Genomic DNA, 14,983 nt, shown 5'->3' on the forward strand with positions numbered 1-14,983 from the left:
GCAAAGCCAGGATTAATGAAGAAGGCTGTCTTTTCTGCAAGTTTTAGGACGAGACATCTCTGAGGGTGTGAGACCCGCCAGGGGTGTGTGAATGGGGGCTTCAGTTCTTCCTGCCCGAAGGGTCCTTGAGAAGCCTGTTTGTTTTTCCCGGCGCTTGTCTCCACCCAGCCCTTCCTCTCACTGGTCAGGACCGGGGGGCGGGTGCGTTTCCATTGGTCAGGGGGCGGTGTCTGTCTGGCCAGGATGAGGGCGGGGCCTCCGCGGCGCTGAGCTTGCCCTTGTGTCTAGTGCGCGGTAGAGCTGCCGCTGCTGCTGCCGCCGCTGCCGCCTCAGCCGCCGCCGCCGCCGCCGCCGCCACCGCCGCCGCCGCCGCCGCTGCTGCAGCCGGAGCATCCGGGAGCCGCCGCCGCCGCTAGAGCTGCTTCCACTCCTACCATCTCCCCTCCCAGGACCCCGAGACACCCCGAGCGCGTGCGGCGGCTGCTGCTTGCATGCACCCCCTCTCCCTCCGCCCCTCCCTGCCGTGACCTACCCACTCCTTGCAGCCCTCGTACGCACCTTTTCCGACACCCCGGCATCCCTGCACCACCTGCTCGGGCAGCCCCGGCAGGCGCTCGGACTTGCTGTGCGCGCCCAGAGGAAGGCGAGCCCCGACCCCGTGCCTAGCAGACGGGCTGTCGCGGCTGCACCACCAGCAGGAGGAGGACGAGAGGAAACTATTTCGCCCACCGCAACCCCATTCTGCGGGTCTGCGGGTGCTTCGCCGCCGCCGCTTCTGCTGCCGCCGATCCGCGTCCGCGGGTTCGAACACCGCAGCGGCGGGGACCGTGGGTCCGGCGGGCACCGCGAGGAGGACACCGGCGGAGCCCTGCACTCCGTTGCCCCGCTCCCCAGCAGATCCTTGCCCCCCGGTTCCTTCCCCGACCCTTTAGAGAAGGGACCATGATTTGGAAACGAAGCGCCGTTCTCCGCTTCTACAGTGTCTGCGGGCTCCTACTACAAGGTAATCCCCGCCCCGCCGGGGAGCATCAACTTCACGCCCATTCCCCATCATCCCCACTCCACCCCATATTTCCACTCTCCCCACTTCGGTCCCCCGGTCCCCAGAGATGCCCACCCCCTCCCCCTACTCCCTGTGCAGCAGGGGGCAGTGGCAGTTTGCTCCAGCCCCTCGGATCTCTACCGCTGGCTCAGCCCCGCTCTCCCAGCTGTCAGCCCCTCACGCGGCACCTTTCGCCTTTTCATTCACCTGAGCTTCCTATATTTCTCACTCCATCCCCGCCACCACCACCCCCCCCCCTTCCTACGCCTTTTGGCTGGCAACTTGTGCCTTTTCTGAACATTCCACCCTCTCACCACCACCCACCAGCCACTTCCCACATCACGCTCCTGACCGACCCTCTCCATCTCTTGTCATCTCTTTAACCTCCCTCCTTTCGGGTCGCCTTTCTCCTTCCCCTGCTTCCCACCATCATCATATCCTGTGTCTTTAAAAAGTGAGTGACAGTCTGGGAGCGAGCTACCGAGACGGCGAGAGGCGAGAACAGCAGCAGCGGCAGCACCGTGTGCATTGCAATAACATCCCGGGGGTGTGGGGGACGGCGGGGGGATGTGTTGTGAGACTTGTCATTCACCTAGGAAGAGAGAGGGGACTGTGTTTGGGATTAAAAAAGAGAAGAACGAACGAATGAAAAAAAGAAAAGAAAGATTTTTAAAAATGAGAAAAAGAAGGAATGAATAAACGGGGGTGGGGTGGGGTGGGGGGAGGGAGGGGGGAGGGCGAGAAGGGGGAAAACAAATGACCCAAAGCCACTTTATCAACAAACCGACTTTTTATTATTCAGTCCATGTGGTTTTCTTTTCTTTTTTTTTCCCCCAGCAAAGAAATACATGCATCCTAACAGTTACTTTCTGCTCGGGGTTTTCGCTTAGATCCCGACCTCTCCATCCGCTCTCTGCCGCTTCTTTCCGTAATTAATGCTACCCTTCCACGTAAAATGTGAGAACCCCGAGGACCGCAGTGGAGGGAAACTGCACAAAACACTGTGATTATGCAAATCCCTGGGTTTGGATGCGGAGGGACTGGGGAGCTGAGGTGCACTGTCCCCCAGACGCGCTTTTCGGGGAGGGAGGGAGGGTCTGTGGGCACCGGGAGGACGGTGCTGATGGGGAAATAAGCGGCGGTGTTTGGAGGAGGAGTGCACGGGGAGAGCACACTTTGGGGTGGTGGTGGAGGCGGAGGCGGCGTTCTAGGGCTCGGCGGGCAGGGGCTGTAAGGAGGAAGATTGTTGCTTTGAAGAGAGTAGTGTGGGGATTGTGGTTTGAGTGTGAGATTCGGGGAGAATGGATGTGAAAGGATGGTCGATAGGGTTTTTTTTTTTTTAAAGCTAGGTGACTCTTGATTTCTCCTTCAATCTTTGCCCACCTCTAACCCCTCTGTCATTATTTGTGTATGTGCGGAAAGATAAGTTGATCAAATGTATGTGTCTCTGGGTAAAAGGAATGTGAAAGTAAAGCACATGTAGACCCACAGGCGTGCAAAACCCACTCGGCCTTTGGAGGATTTAAATGAGGTCAATGAACCATCTTTCAGCAAGTTCTTGGAATGCATCCCCTCTCCTGTCCTCCTCCGGGATACAGACCGGGACCGTATTTTATGTATGCATATTTATGAATGTGAAAGAAGAGCTAGTGGACAGAATTTTCCCGAATTAACTAGCTGACCTTGCAGAGGTATTCTTTAGCATATTTTTGTGGCAATCTTGTGTATTTTATGTTGGATGTAAATTTCAGATATGTCATAAGCCGTAATCCCCGAGAAGGCAGACAGCCCATTCTTCCTGCTTAGGCTGCCTCGTCCCATTTCCCAGCGCTCACACCCCCACCCTCGCACAAGTAACCCTGGTAGCCGGCTGACACGTTACTTGGGTTTCTAATCGGTGCTGAAACACCCTCCCAGCGACCCCGCTTCACCTCTCAGTAACTTGTATTTCTCAGCTCCTGTGTGTGTGTGCCTGTGTGTGCCTGTGTGTGTGCCTGTGTGTGCGCGCGCGCGAGTGTGTGTGTGTGTGTGTGTGTGTGTGTTCACGCGCGCTCCCGCGCTCGCGCCACGCCGGGTAGAGGAGTGTTATGTGGGGAAATCAGTTAATTTGGTGATTGTGATGAAAATTCGACACCGCTGGATATGTTTTCCTCGCCAATCTGTGTGAGCTGGCCCCAGCACGTCATTGCACACACTGCTGGGCTGGGGCTCGAAGATTATTTATTATAGAGCGTGTGGGCAATGGACTGCACTTGGGGGTCGTCTCCTCTCTGCCTTCAACATTTCCCTGCGAATTGTCTATTCAGTGCACTGCGAAATAACTGTCTGCCGGTGCCCCTCTCGCTCTCAGCCCGAGGAGGATTTACTTTCTCTACCCGGAAGATTCCATCAGCTGCATTCTCTCTCTCTCTTTTTTTAAGGGCATGGGTGTCTTTTATTAAGTATGTAAACCACTGATTAAGACAGTGTCGCTTTCACAGCCCACTGGGGGTGGGGTGGAAGGCGTGTGGGTATGCCAGGGAAAATGCACCACTGCAACCAGCAGCAGCACCAGCAGCAGGTCCAAATAAATAAATAAGTGTCCGATACAGCAACCAGGGAGAGAGCACCGGCCCAATGATATCTGTGTACTTGTGAGCATCTTAGATCAGGCCATATTAATACACCAAAAGAGAGAGAGGATTTAAAGAAGAAGAAAAAAAAAAAACCTAGAAGGGGGAGGGGGTGCAGAGCACCACTGGATTGTCTTCTCATGTTTATGGCTGCCTCCCATTTATCAAACACTGCTCCACAGGCACATCACACTTTGTTGATACTGTCAGTTCTTGCTCAAACAAATTGCTCATGCCTTCCTTGTCTTAGTCTTGTCTGAAAACATTGCTTCGGGGCCCAGGCTTATGTTTCTCCCACCACCCGACTGTTTTATTAGGACTTGGTGAGGTTGTAAAGGGAAAGCTTATTTCCAGGACACAGATGAAATACTTAGCAGGTCTGTCTTTTCTGTGTGCAGGGAAGGCAGGGTGGTAGGGGCAATAGTGAGCAACTGCCTTTGGCTAGGGGGAGTCTGCTCTGCCTGCTAGCAGTTATGACTAGGCAAATACTATGGGCAGTCTACAGCTTCTTATTTTTAGTTTTGTCAGCACTATCATGGGATCCGGTTACTTCAGTTAATACCAATCAATTTATTTATCCTTTGTGTTATTATCCACTTTCTTGCAATATGCTTTATTTTATAGAAGAGGACCCGTTTGGACATATCATCTCTGTGTTTTCACTGTTTTATACATCACCATTTTTTTTCCGTTTTCTGAGAAGCAAAATCAATCTTCTGACTTGTTAATGTGTACAATGACAAGCCAATGGTGAGAATCAAGTCAATGATATCATGCATTAAAAAAAGAAATAAAAAGAAAAAGCTTAAATCGTTTAATTCTAAAACACCTATCAATTCATCCCCAATAGATCTTTATGAGATAAATGGTTAGCAAATAAACATGTTTCTGATTAAAGTGTAACTTGGGATTAGACTACTTAGAAAAAATTTGATTTGGTGTTAAGCTATTTTTTCCTTTTCCTCCATCATAGACAGAGGAAAAATCTGAGGTAAGAGCGAGGGATCCTTTAGAGAAATGAATTTCTTTAGAATGAGGAGTGAAAAGCTTGCCACCTGTAACTAAGACCTCTCTTGGCTGCAGAGTAGATCCAGTTCAATAGCTAACCCTTGCAGAAGCTATATCCCTTGCCATGCCTGAGGAGGCACTGCAAAGATGGAGACTGTCTTGTTTAACCAGGAACTGTCCTAGAAAGGGTGAAAAAGAGACAAGGGCAAAATATAACCAGAAAATAGACCCAAATATTGTTGAGAACTTTATTTCCTTTTTAGAGTTTATCTTATAAAAAACACATCCAACACAAATACTGGGACTTTTGTTTTTTTAGTTAATTTTTTGTTTATTTGTGTGTTTTCTTTTGCCCTGGAACATTCTGGTAAATGGTATATTATATTCAGAAAGAAAGATCTTCAAATTAAAGGTCAACTGGACATACATATTGTTTGCCCGAGTATGTGTATGTGTATGTGTCATTAACTTCATATATATACATACATATAATTTTTTATTGTTGAAAGTATTACAGATGCCCTTTCTTTCCTCCTTTGATCCCCTCCATCCCTTTCCTGCCCTCTCCCAGGCCTTCCCAGTACTATTGTTTGCCCATGGGCTATGTATATATGCATAAAAGTCCTTAGGTTAATCTCTTCCCACCACTCCCACCCTTTCCCTCTGAAATACATGGGGAGTATTATGCTAAATGAAATAAGTCTGACAAGTATCACATGATCTCACTTATATGTGGAGTCTAATGAGCAAAATAAACTGATGAAAAAAACAGATCCAGAAACATTGAAACATGCATCTTTCTCTTACATTCTTATAAAACACATTATAATATAAAATGCACTATGTACATTAAATAAAATAGATGACTTAATACTTCCTAAAATCATGTTTCTCCTACTATTTTACCTCTCTATGTAATAACCTTACTCTTGTCGAGCTTTAATACTGAATGCAGCTCCTGGGAATAGCTCTCTCCACCCTTTTTTGATTAATAGCTGTGACTTTGAAAAGTAGAGTCTGTATATGACTACAACTTAAGAAAACATCAGACACTTAGTAATTAAGAAAATCTCCCTGCAAATATGAGGGGTCTCTGGACTAACTTTGCATTAAGATATGGCAGCTTACTTTATTGTCGTCTCCCCATTTGTACAACTATTAGAACTCTGGGAAATTAATATGACAAGGGTAAGCATCAACTGAGATGGCCTCTTCCTGCCTTCTCAACTAGAAGTAAGGTACTTGAATACTATTTGCCCCACATTTGCATACTGAAATGTCATTTTTCTTAAAGAAAAAATTACTTAAATCACTTCAAGAGCAAATGGAAGTGCAAAAATGTTGGAAGACATCCTAAGCATGCATTTTAAAGTGGCCTAAAATCAATATCAAACTATATCAATTTTATTTTTAAAATAAGCAGTCTATGGGGTATTATATGATTGAGACACGTAAGATTTATTTATTAGGAAGGACTTTGGGTACATTAATACTATAACATAGGCCTGGCATATTGATGTTTTATTTGATCGTGCTAACATGCATTCTATGAGATTTATTGAGGAAGAATTCTCCTTTTGGTACACATTGTAAACCTCCTGGGTAAAATTGTCCATTGCGTAGCAGCTGGCTGAACAGGCTGAGGGGACAGTGAGAAAGGAAATCACAAACCAAGGAAGCAGAATTCTCCAGCTGACGTCAGAACCCCTTTGTATGATTGGAAGATACTGGATTGTTCGCCCTCTAAAATGGCTCTAGTGCCCAGATGATTGTTAACTTGAGCTTCTTGAGGACAAGCCCCGAGCCTTACCTGTTCAGTCTTTGTCTTCTATATTTAGTAGATGAATAATAAATAGTGCTTAGTTGAAAATAGGTATGTCCTAATTAATTATGATGGAGTTAAATCATCCCTTCTCTTCATAATATATCAGCACTCATACTTTGTTAAGTAACGTACTTGAGTTAATTTTAACATTTTATAAGCTATATTAATTTAGGAAGCAGTTTGCCTATGGAAAAGTAACATAGCAATAGCTCTTGATATAAATTTGTAAGTGAATGCAGTCTGACCAGTTTTTAACATTTAGTTTCCAGACACATTTTTTTCTTTACAAATTCCAAATATTTTGCATTAGATTAGATTGCAAACTCTTTCCATGAACACAAAAAATTTTTTTTTGAAGGAGGGCATGATTTAAATTTACTGATTTAACCAAAAACATTTAAAAGGACAAGTTCATTGCCACCATTTTATTTGAAAATGTCAAGCATTTTTGGAGTGCAGTTTTGTAGTACCAAAAAAAAAAAAAAGGCATCTTCCGCACATTCCTTGTGTAAGGAGGTGGGTGAGGATTAACCTAGAGCAGTGGCAGCTGAAGCCCCCTGCTGTGTGATGATGCAAATGGCATCTCGGCCTAATGTGCTCTGCAGGCGCACACAGGAAAGCAGTCCTGGGGCAGGAGTGAAATGGGGACTCTTGCACAGCCTGTAGTGGACTCGAACCGACCTTCAGCTTTTATAACCAGAAATGATCCAGAAAGTATTTCTGATCACGTGAGCTCATGACCAAGTAAATGAGAGAACACCTATTTTGTTTAGAGATTAATGTAATAAATAAATCCTAATACAATTATCATTTTCATCAAATGAATGGTGAAATGAATAGTTTTTGTGAAAACTATCAGGAACCTGGGTCAGTTGAATGAAGATAAATAGCAAAGTTAAAATAGGATTTCTATGCAGTTGTTTCCATGTGGTGGGTCTAATCTATGTTGGGCTAGGAAGGAATCATTCCCTTGGCTTTTTTTTTTCTTACTGGAGCATTTCCTGTATTATGAGAATACAATCGTTTTAAAACAAATAGGGATTAAGTATTCAGTTTATGTTCATATAGTTTATTTAGGGTTATGACATGGAATTTGTGTTAATGTCTAATTAGTAGAGAATATTCCCACTGTGAACAATATTATTTATCACAAAGGCAAAAGCATAAAATAGGTTCCTTAATAAAAGTAAGAGTAGCGGACCAATTTTTATGGGTAGCCTATCATGGAAGCCTATCAGATAACAGTAACTAATGCAGCTTTATTTATTTTGATTCCATTTGCTACAGAACAAATAATTGAACATATTATGCATGTAATTTTTATTCAAGAAATGAGACCAGTTGATTCTGTAAATGTGTTCAGTGGGTTTCTTTAAACAGGTATGAAATTATTTTCATCTTAAAAGTATGTAGCATATTTAAAATTTAGGAAAGTAAATATTCTGCTAAATTAGGTATCAGTTAAATATTAATGCCAAAATCAGAGATGTAATTATTGAAAAAGGAAATATTCCTCAATCATTTATCTCTATATGCACATATATACAAGTTTAAACTGTACAGTTATTTTTAGGGCTGAAGGATAGCTTTATAATTTTATCAGTAATCAGAGTTTGGGGCTCCCAGGAATAAAGTGTAAGGAAAAGGCAAGAATTTGTTTGCACTCATTATTTTCTTTTACCCTGTTTATGAACGTTAACAAGTCTATTTTTAAAATAAATTTCCTTACGTTGTAACAATGGTTAACTTTTCTACTTAAAAACACAGAAGCCAGGTTTACAGTTTCTGAATCTGCAGTAGAGCTGAGCTTTTATTCTGGACCTTCTTTTGTGCTTATGAAACTGAGTGATGAGAACCTCTGCTACCTGAATAGACCCAGGGCTGAGGTTGCAAGGAGATCTGCCAGGGACAGGGCTGGCCATTAATTATTCACATTCTATTTTAGAGGACTTTGAAGTAAATATTAAGGCAGTCATTATTCAACTTTGGGGATAACACTTTCTGACTCAGCAAATAGTTTTTACTTGAATATTTAAATTATATTTCAGCCATTTGAATGCTGAAGGGGAAACCCCTGGTACCTAATAGTTAAACAGCTTCTCTAGGGGCTAGATATTGATGTGTCATTAGGGATTGTTTAGAAACTAAGAATAAGCATTCCTTTACTTTCAGGACTATAAAGTCTTAAAGCTGAGTGTGTTTTAAGTCGTGCAAATGATTTCACATAAGAAAACAAAAGTCCTTTTATAGGTCAAATCGACTCCCTAATAAATTTATATACATGGCAATGGTTTATTTACAGTAACTGCACATTGTTTATCTAAAGTCATCTTTGGGAACGCAGTGAGAAAGCACCTTCCTAATGAGGCTGTGCTGCCGACTGCTAAGTGTATAGCTGCTATATTGATTTGGTATAATTTATAAAGCCAATTAATTTGTTCTTGTAAAGAAATATTTTTAGCGTCTTTGTTAAAATTGTGTGCTTTTAAAAATGCAAGTGTCTTTCAAACCCTGACTGAAACATCAAGGACTAAGATTTATAATACATAAAATCTGTTTTTACTTTCTTAATAAATGCATGCATTACACTAGCTTGTCCTATGCCCCTAGGGAAAATGTCCATCACACCTGTACCTTCAGTTCATGATCACACCTTATACGTCCCGTCCCCTGCTTTTCAATCTGAAGTAGTACTTAGGTTGTAATGAGAAATGATTAGAATATTTATATTTAACATCAAATAAAATGTGTGATAAGTGTCTTATGTAATCGTCATTCCTTTACTGCCATCTACTTTATGTGCTGAAGTCTGAATAGACACTCGGCTTCCTTAACACTCTCCAGGAATAAAAAATCTCCCCCATTCCTGACCATGCTACCAACCTGAAAGACGCATTAAAAGAAATTAACAGGGAATGAAGAATAAAGAGAGGGAGTATTGCTAAAATATATATACTGAACACACAGAGTGGGTGTTTTTCCTTTCGCCCTCCAAGGCAAGTGCACCAATGTTTTATGTAGCAAGGTTAAATCATGTGCAATGTGCTTTTACTTGTTTTTGTTATTGTTATTGCATATTGTGTGAGTTCAACCTCCTTAGTCTCATACTAAAAATGGCAAAAAGAGGAGGGAAAGAATATAAGACAGCCAGCCAAACACACACAGAAATGCCTGGCAAAGCCTACTAAATTAGCATATGCTAGGCTGACTATTTCCCTCTGTTGTTACATAATCCCTTTCTAATAGGAAATCAGTTCTCATTCTTAACCCTTTCAGGAGGTTTGGAATTCTCCCACTGTTATATTTTTATTTTGCTTCATTTATTTTCTCGTGAATTGTATAAATCATCTATTGAGGGGCTTTGATGTCAAATTCTTTTTTCTCTCTCTCTCTTCAGTCTTTCTGTATACAAATGTTCCATTCTGTGCCCAACTTCAGGATTCAAGAATCAACTTTTCTATAGCTTTCACTGAGAGGATCTAATTAGCATTTTAGGCTCTCTTTACTCATGTGCAGCTTTCTTTAGAAAATGTATTAGTTCTATGAGGTTCCCCTAAGGATTCATAATACTCTGGTTTGTTACATGTACTGTGATATTCAGTGTGCCTTAATTATGCACGTGTCCTCATTTCAAAGCCTTTTCAGGGATCATGTGGGATAGAACAGGGGTCTGGCTGTAAATTCAGTGTCATGTATTAATGTGTAGGTGGTATTCAGAGAAGGATTTTTCTGAAGGCAATTATATATCTATGACTCTAGTACAGCAAGCAGTTACTCACATTTTGCACTTACTAGTTACCCTGCCAAGGCAGAATGAAATTCACCATTGTGATACATAATACAGTATCTGTTATTTCTAAATAGTTCCTTGCACTGGGAATGAAGTACGATAATGAGTGAATATGTGTATCTCTTATCCTGAATAGGGATCGTTCCTTTCACTCTCCCAAGCAAAAAGAAGAATCAGAAATTGTTCCCAAATCAATACTCTATTCCCTAACTAGCCCATTAACACACTTTGCTATGGTGGGATCTCGAAGTTATCCTACTTATTATTTTAGGCTATAGATTTTTAGATCATATTAATTGCCTGAGATCTTCATGGGCTGCCAAATGTCAGTGCGTTGCTAAACTTGAGACATTATATTTTAAGTTTTTGGTTTGGATGTAGTTTGGACAATTGTGACAGTATAGAGAAACATTGAACTCATTCTCAAGCATCCTGTGCAGAGGGAGGGAAGGAGGGAAAGAAGGGAGGAAAGGAGGGAGGGAGAGGGAGAGGGAGAGAGAGAGAGAGAGAGAGAGAGAGAGAGAGAGAGAGAGAGAGAAAGAGAGAGAGGTATCTTTTTAAAACAGGGAATTCATTTGTGAAGGAAGAACTACAAGAATTGGCTCATTTAGTATGTCACGATTTATAAGGAGGATGTTTTCTTACATTGCATGAGATTGAGGGTGTATTTTCATTAATTGTACCTTTGGCATACTTGTATTCCTCTGTGTAGTATATCAAAAATTTGAGTTTAATTAGTAAATACAACTGTTATTCTTTCTTTTATTTATGACTATTGTGATAAAAACATTTTATAAGTTGATACACTAACAATTTTAACCAATTTTTATTTTATTTTATACAATTGCATTATTTTTGAAGCCATATTATTATTAGTGGTATGTTAATAGTTACTAGTATCCAGGAATGCATAGGATATTTTTATTATGATAATTTTTAACCAGAATCTGATGTATTTGTTTTAGTAGACAAAATAATGCCATCTGCCTTTTATTAATTATTTTAAGCATTTATATCTTTTTAATTAACAAGAGAACTAAACATTATTTTGTCTATGCTATGATCTCTAAAACCCCTTTGTATATTTTTATTATAATATTTGGAATGTTTGGTATTTACCTATCTGTCTCTTCTCCTGGACTATAAGCCCCTAACATACAGGGTCTTAGTCTTCATTTTATTACAAGGGCCTAATCCAGTGTCTGATCTGTGCCTTTTCTCAATGTTTTCATTCCACTGATTGATTAGTTTTCTCCCAATCCATTTAATCTTGACACATCTCTTTAATTGGATCCAAATAATACTTAAGAATTTATGTTAGAACTGCCAAAATGCCAATACAGTATACAAGAACAGAATAAATATTTGCAATGAATTTTCATTTGTATGTAATGTACAGAGGACACAAATAGATACTAAGAAACACAAACAATTATAAATAATGACATCCTTCACAAAAACATGGAATCATTGCTTTCGCTTACGGTAGGCAGTTCAAATTTGCACTGAAAACATTTGTCTCACAGCTTTGGATCTCTCCAATTTCCCTGGGCCTTTCCCCCTCTTCCCCCCTCCCCCCTACTTACTAAAGATTTATATCCCAGCCTCAAAAATATTCCTGATGACGACTTTGGGTAAACAGGAAGCCAAATCACCTTATTGTTCTATTTAGGGTAGCAGGTATTTCTGGATAAATGTATAAACAAAGAGGAATTACAAACTGACCTTGATCTGCCAGATATCAGTGTGGATTGACCTGCTTTTGTTATTGCCAAGCTATAGGGTAGAGATTCTCTGAGTAGTCCCTAAAGTACAGATTCAGACTACATTCTTCTCAGTGGAACTGGGAGAGTTTCATCTTTTTTTTAATTTAAAAGGCCTTTTAAAGAAAATCCTAAATACTGATGTGGTGTTTTTGTTTGTTTGTTTGCTATTTAATTTTGTTTTGTGTTTTAATGCTTACTCATACTCCTGAGATTGGAGACACGTTTTCTGTGGCTGAATTTGATTTATTTCTTTTTTAATATTAAAGGACAGTGGGAGGTAGGCTGGGAATATTAACTGATTTAGAAGATAATTTAAATATAGTTACTGGGATCTGAACGCCAAAGGAGAAAAGACTTTCTACAATTTGTAGTGACTCTATTTCCACAAAAAGTGTTTTACAAATGCTTTTCCTAAAAATTATCAGTGAAATGTAGCTTTTCTTAAAAGTCATTTAGATTTTCTTTCAATTAAAAAATCAATTTTCCTGATTTTTTTTTTTTTTTACTATTTCATGACTCTTGGCATTTGAAAAGATATTAAATAGGCTAACTTTAAGATTTACCTGATGCCAGGTGCTGAAATTATTGTGTCATCCTTATGCTGAAATACATATTCAGTAAATAAACTAGATTAAATGAGCTCAATTTATTAGGCATTATTGCCACTTTAAGGAGTTGATATTAAGAATTATATTCCCCCATAGCTTCTGTTAGTAATATCATGCTTTATGTTAAAGTGTGTCAGGATGATACAACAACCACAGAAAATTAACCTCCTGTATAAAGTGACTGTTTAACTCTTGCTGATCAACTTTCCAGAGCCTAGTGAATAAAAGGAATGTAGCTTGGGAAGCAATTTTTGTTGATTATTTTACTGTTTTGATGTGATGAAAAATTATTTCAGTATGTTACTGAATTCTATTCATTATATTGAGGATATTCCTATAAATCTATTATTAGATATGAAATACTTTATTTTATTTTATTTATTTTTTAAAATATTATTTTATTGATATCAGAGAGGGAGGGAGAGGGAGAGAGAGATAAAAACATCAATGATCAAAGAGAATCATCGATAGGCTGCCTCCTGCATATCCCCTACTGGGGATCGAGCTCGCAACTCAGGCATGTGCCCTGACCCTGAATCCAACCATGACCTCCTGGTCCATAGGTTGATGCTCAGCCACTGAGCCATGCAAGCCAGGACGAAATGACATATTTTAATGTTTTATGTGTAACCACATGGTATCTGAAATACTAGGAATATGAGGAAGAGTTACATATTTTTCAATGTTTTTAGTCATAATGATTTTTCAATTTGATATAAGAAGGACCTTACCTGTTACTTTAAATGCTAAAGCATTTCAGACCAACATTCTTGTCCTTTTACCATATTAAATATGATACCCATAATATTAATCAGAAGAACATTATACTAAGTGCATTGTCTTTATAGAAAGATTTGATGTTAACTAGCATGAAAAAAGTTATCCTATATAATAAAAGGCTAATATGCAAATAGACCAAGCGGCGTAACAACCTAACAATCGAACAACCGGTCGTTATGACATGCACTGACCAACAGGGGGCACGCACGGAACATGGTGGTCATCAGCAGCAGGCAGCAGAGCGCAAGACATGGCGGGCATTGGCTGCGGCGGGATGGTGGAGCAGGTGAGCCAGGGTGCCAGACTAAGGCGGGGCACTGGTCACTATCATTAGGGCAAGCCTCTGGTGGTTACTGAAGATTCTTTGCTCCCGCATGCTGAGCTCCCACCTGGCGCTCGCACCTGCTGCTGGTGCTGGCCCCAATCACTCAACGCTGTCAGCAGGTGCAAGCAACAACGGCTGGCCCTGATCGCCCCTCAGGGCTTCTCCACCTCTCCCTGCTCCTGAGGGGCAATCGGGGCAGCAGCCACCTCTCACACCCACTGCCAGTGACAGCCCCGCTCACACCCATTGCCAGCGCCGGCCCCACTTGCACCTGCAGCCGGCTCCCAGCGCCAGTCCCGAGGTCCCAATCGCTCGGCGCTGTCAGCAGGTACGAGCGGCGGCTGCTGGCCCCCATAGTCCCTGAGGGCTTCACCTTCCCCTGCTCCTGAGGGGTTATCGGGGCAGCAGCTGCCGCTCGCACCCGCTGCTGGTGCAGGCCCCAATAGCTCTGTGCTGTCAGTGTGTGGGAGTGGCAGCAGTGGGAATGGGGCTGCCCACAGACAGGGCACCTGGGACTGTGGCAGGGGCATGGAGGATGGGCTGAGACCTGCCCTGTGCCCACTGCAGCCTCATGGCCCACAGTTCCTTTAAAGGTGCACAAATTCATGCACAGGGCCCCTAGTGTGTTCAATAACATTTATGAATATATTGTTAAGAGTCAAATAAAATTTACAGAGGATAATTTCATATCTCTGCTTTATTTTTTAACATAGAAGTGCTATGGGTGAGATAAGACTAATGGTGTTGTGAAACTTCAATTTGCCATATCTTTTCACTTCCATGGCATAGCTATGATAAAGATATGGGTAGAGAAATAAGTTCATATATGTTTTAGATGTCTGGTATAGGTCATAAAGTCCAATTTGCTTTAATGTTTTGTTTTGCTTTTCCAAACTTTATTGACTGTGCAAGTTCAGACTACCAATAAAGCAGAACAGATTATTTTTGAAGGATATGATAGCAAAAAAGTAATTTCATAATGCAACAACTATGCTTGCAGGTTGGGTATGGACAGGTTGGGAAGACTAATAATATGTATCTTTTAATGATGTTTTTAGTATTAAATTACAGTAAATTTAATCAGGCATTAAGGATAGTTTCTCCTAAGACCTTTGTAACCTGGGTGTGCCAAGATGAAGAATGGACGTGATTTGGTGATAGAGAAAGAGTGATTGATAGATACTCCTGATTCTTGAGTGGAACACAAGCAGCGGCTATGCCAAACTA

The 14,983-nt window shown here is 41.4% G+C and overlaps 1 protein-coding gene across 1 annotated transcript in view; it reads left to right on the forward strand.

The window, feature by feature from the left end:
• Positions 1-331: 331 nt before the first annotated feature.
• LOC102430991 (cell adhesion molecule 2) overlaps positions 332-14,983 on the forward strand; it is a gene marked incomplete at its 3' end in the record, with an annotated part of 1,034,261 nt that continues 1,019,609 nt past the window's right edge. The window contains exon 1 of the mRNA XM_023764593.1: positions 332-1,003. Within this exon, the coding sequence (XP_023620361.1) occupies positions 943-1,003 (61 nt within the window). The remainder of the gene's footprint in view (positions 1,004-14,983) is intronic.

The sequence above is a fragment of the Myotis lucifugus genome, unplaced genomic scaffold, assembly GCF_000147115.1.
Source record: "Myotis lucifugus unplaced genomic scaffold, Myoluc2.0 scaffold_339, whole genome shotgun sequence".
NCBI lineage: Eukaryota > Metazoa > Chordata > Mammalia > Chiroptera > Vespertilionidae > Myotis > Myotis lucifugus.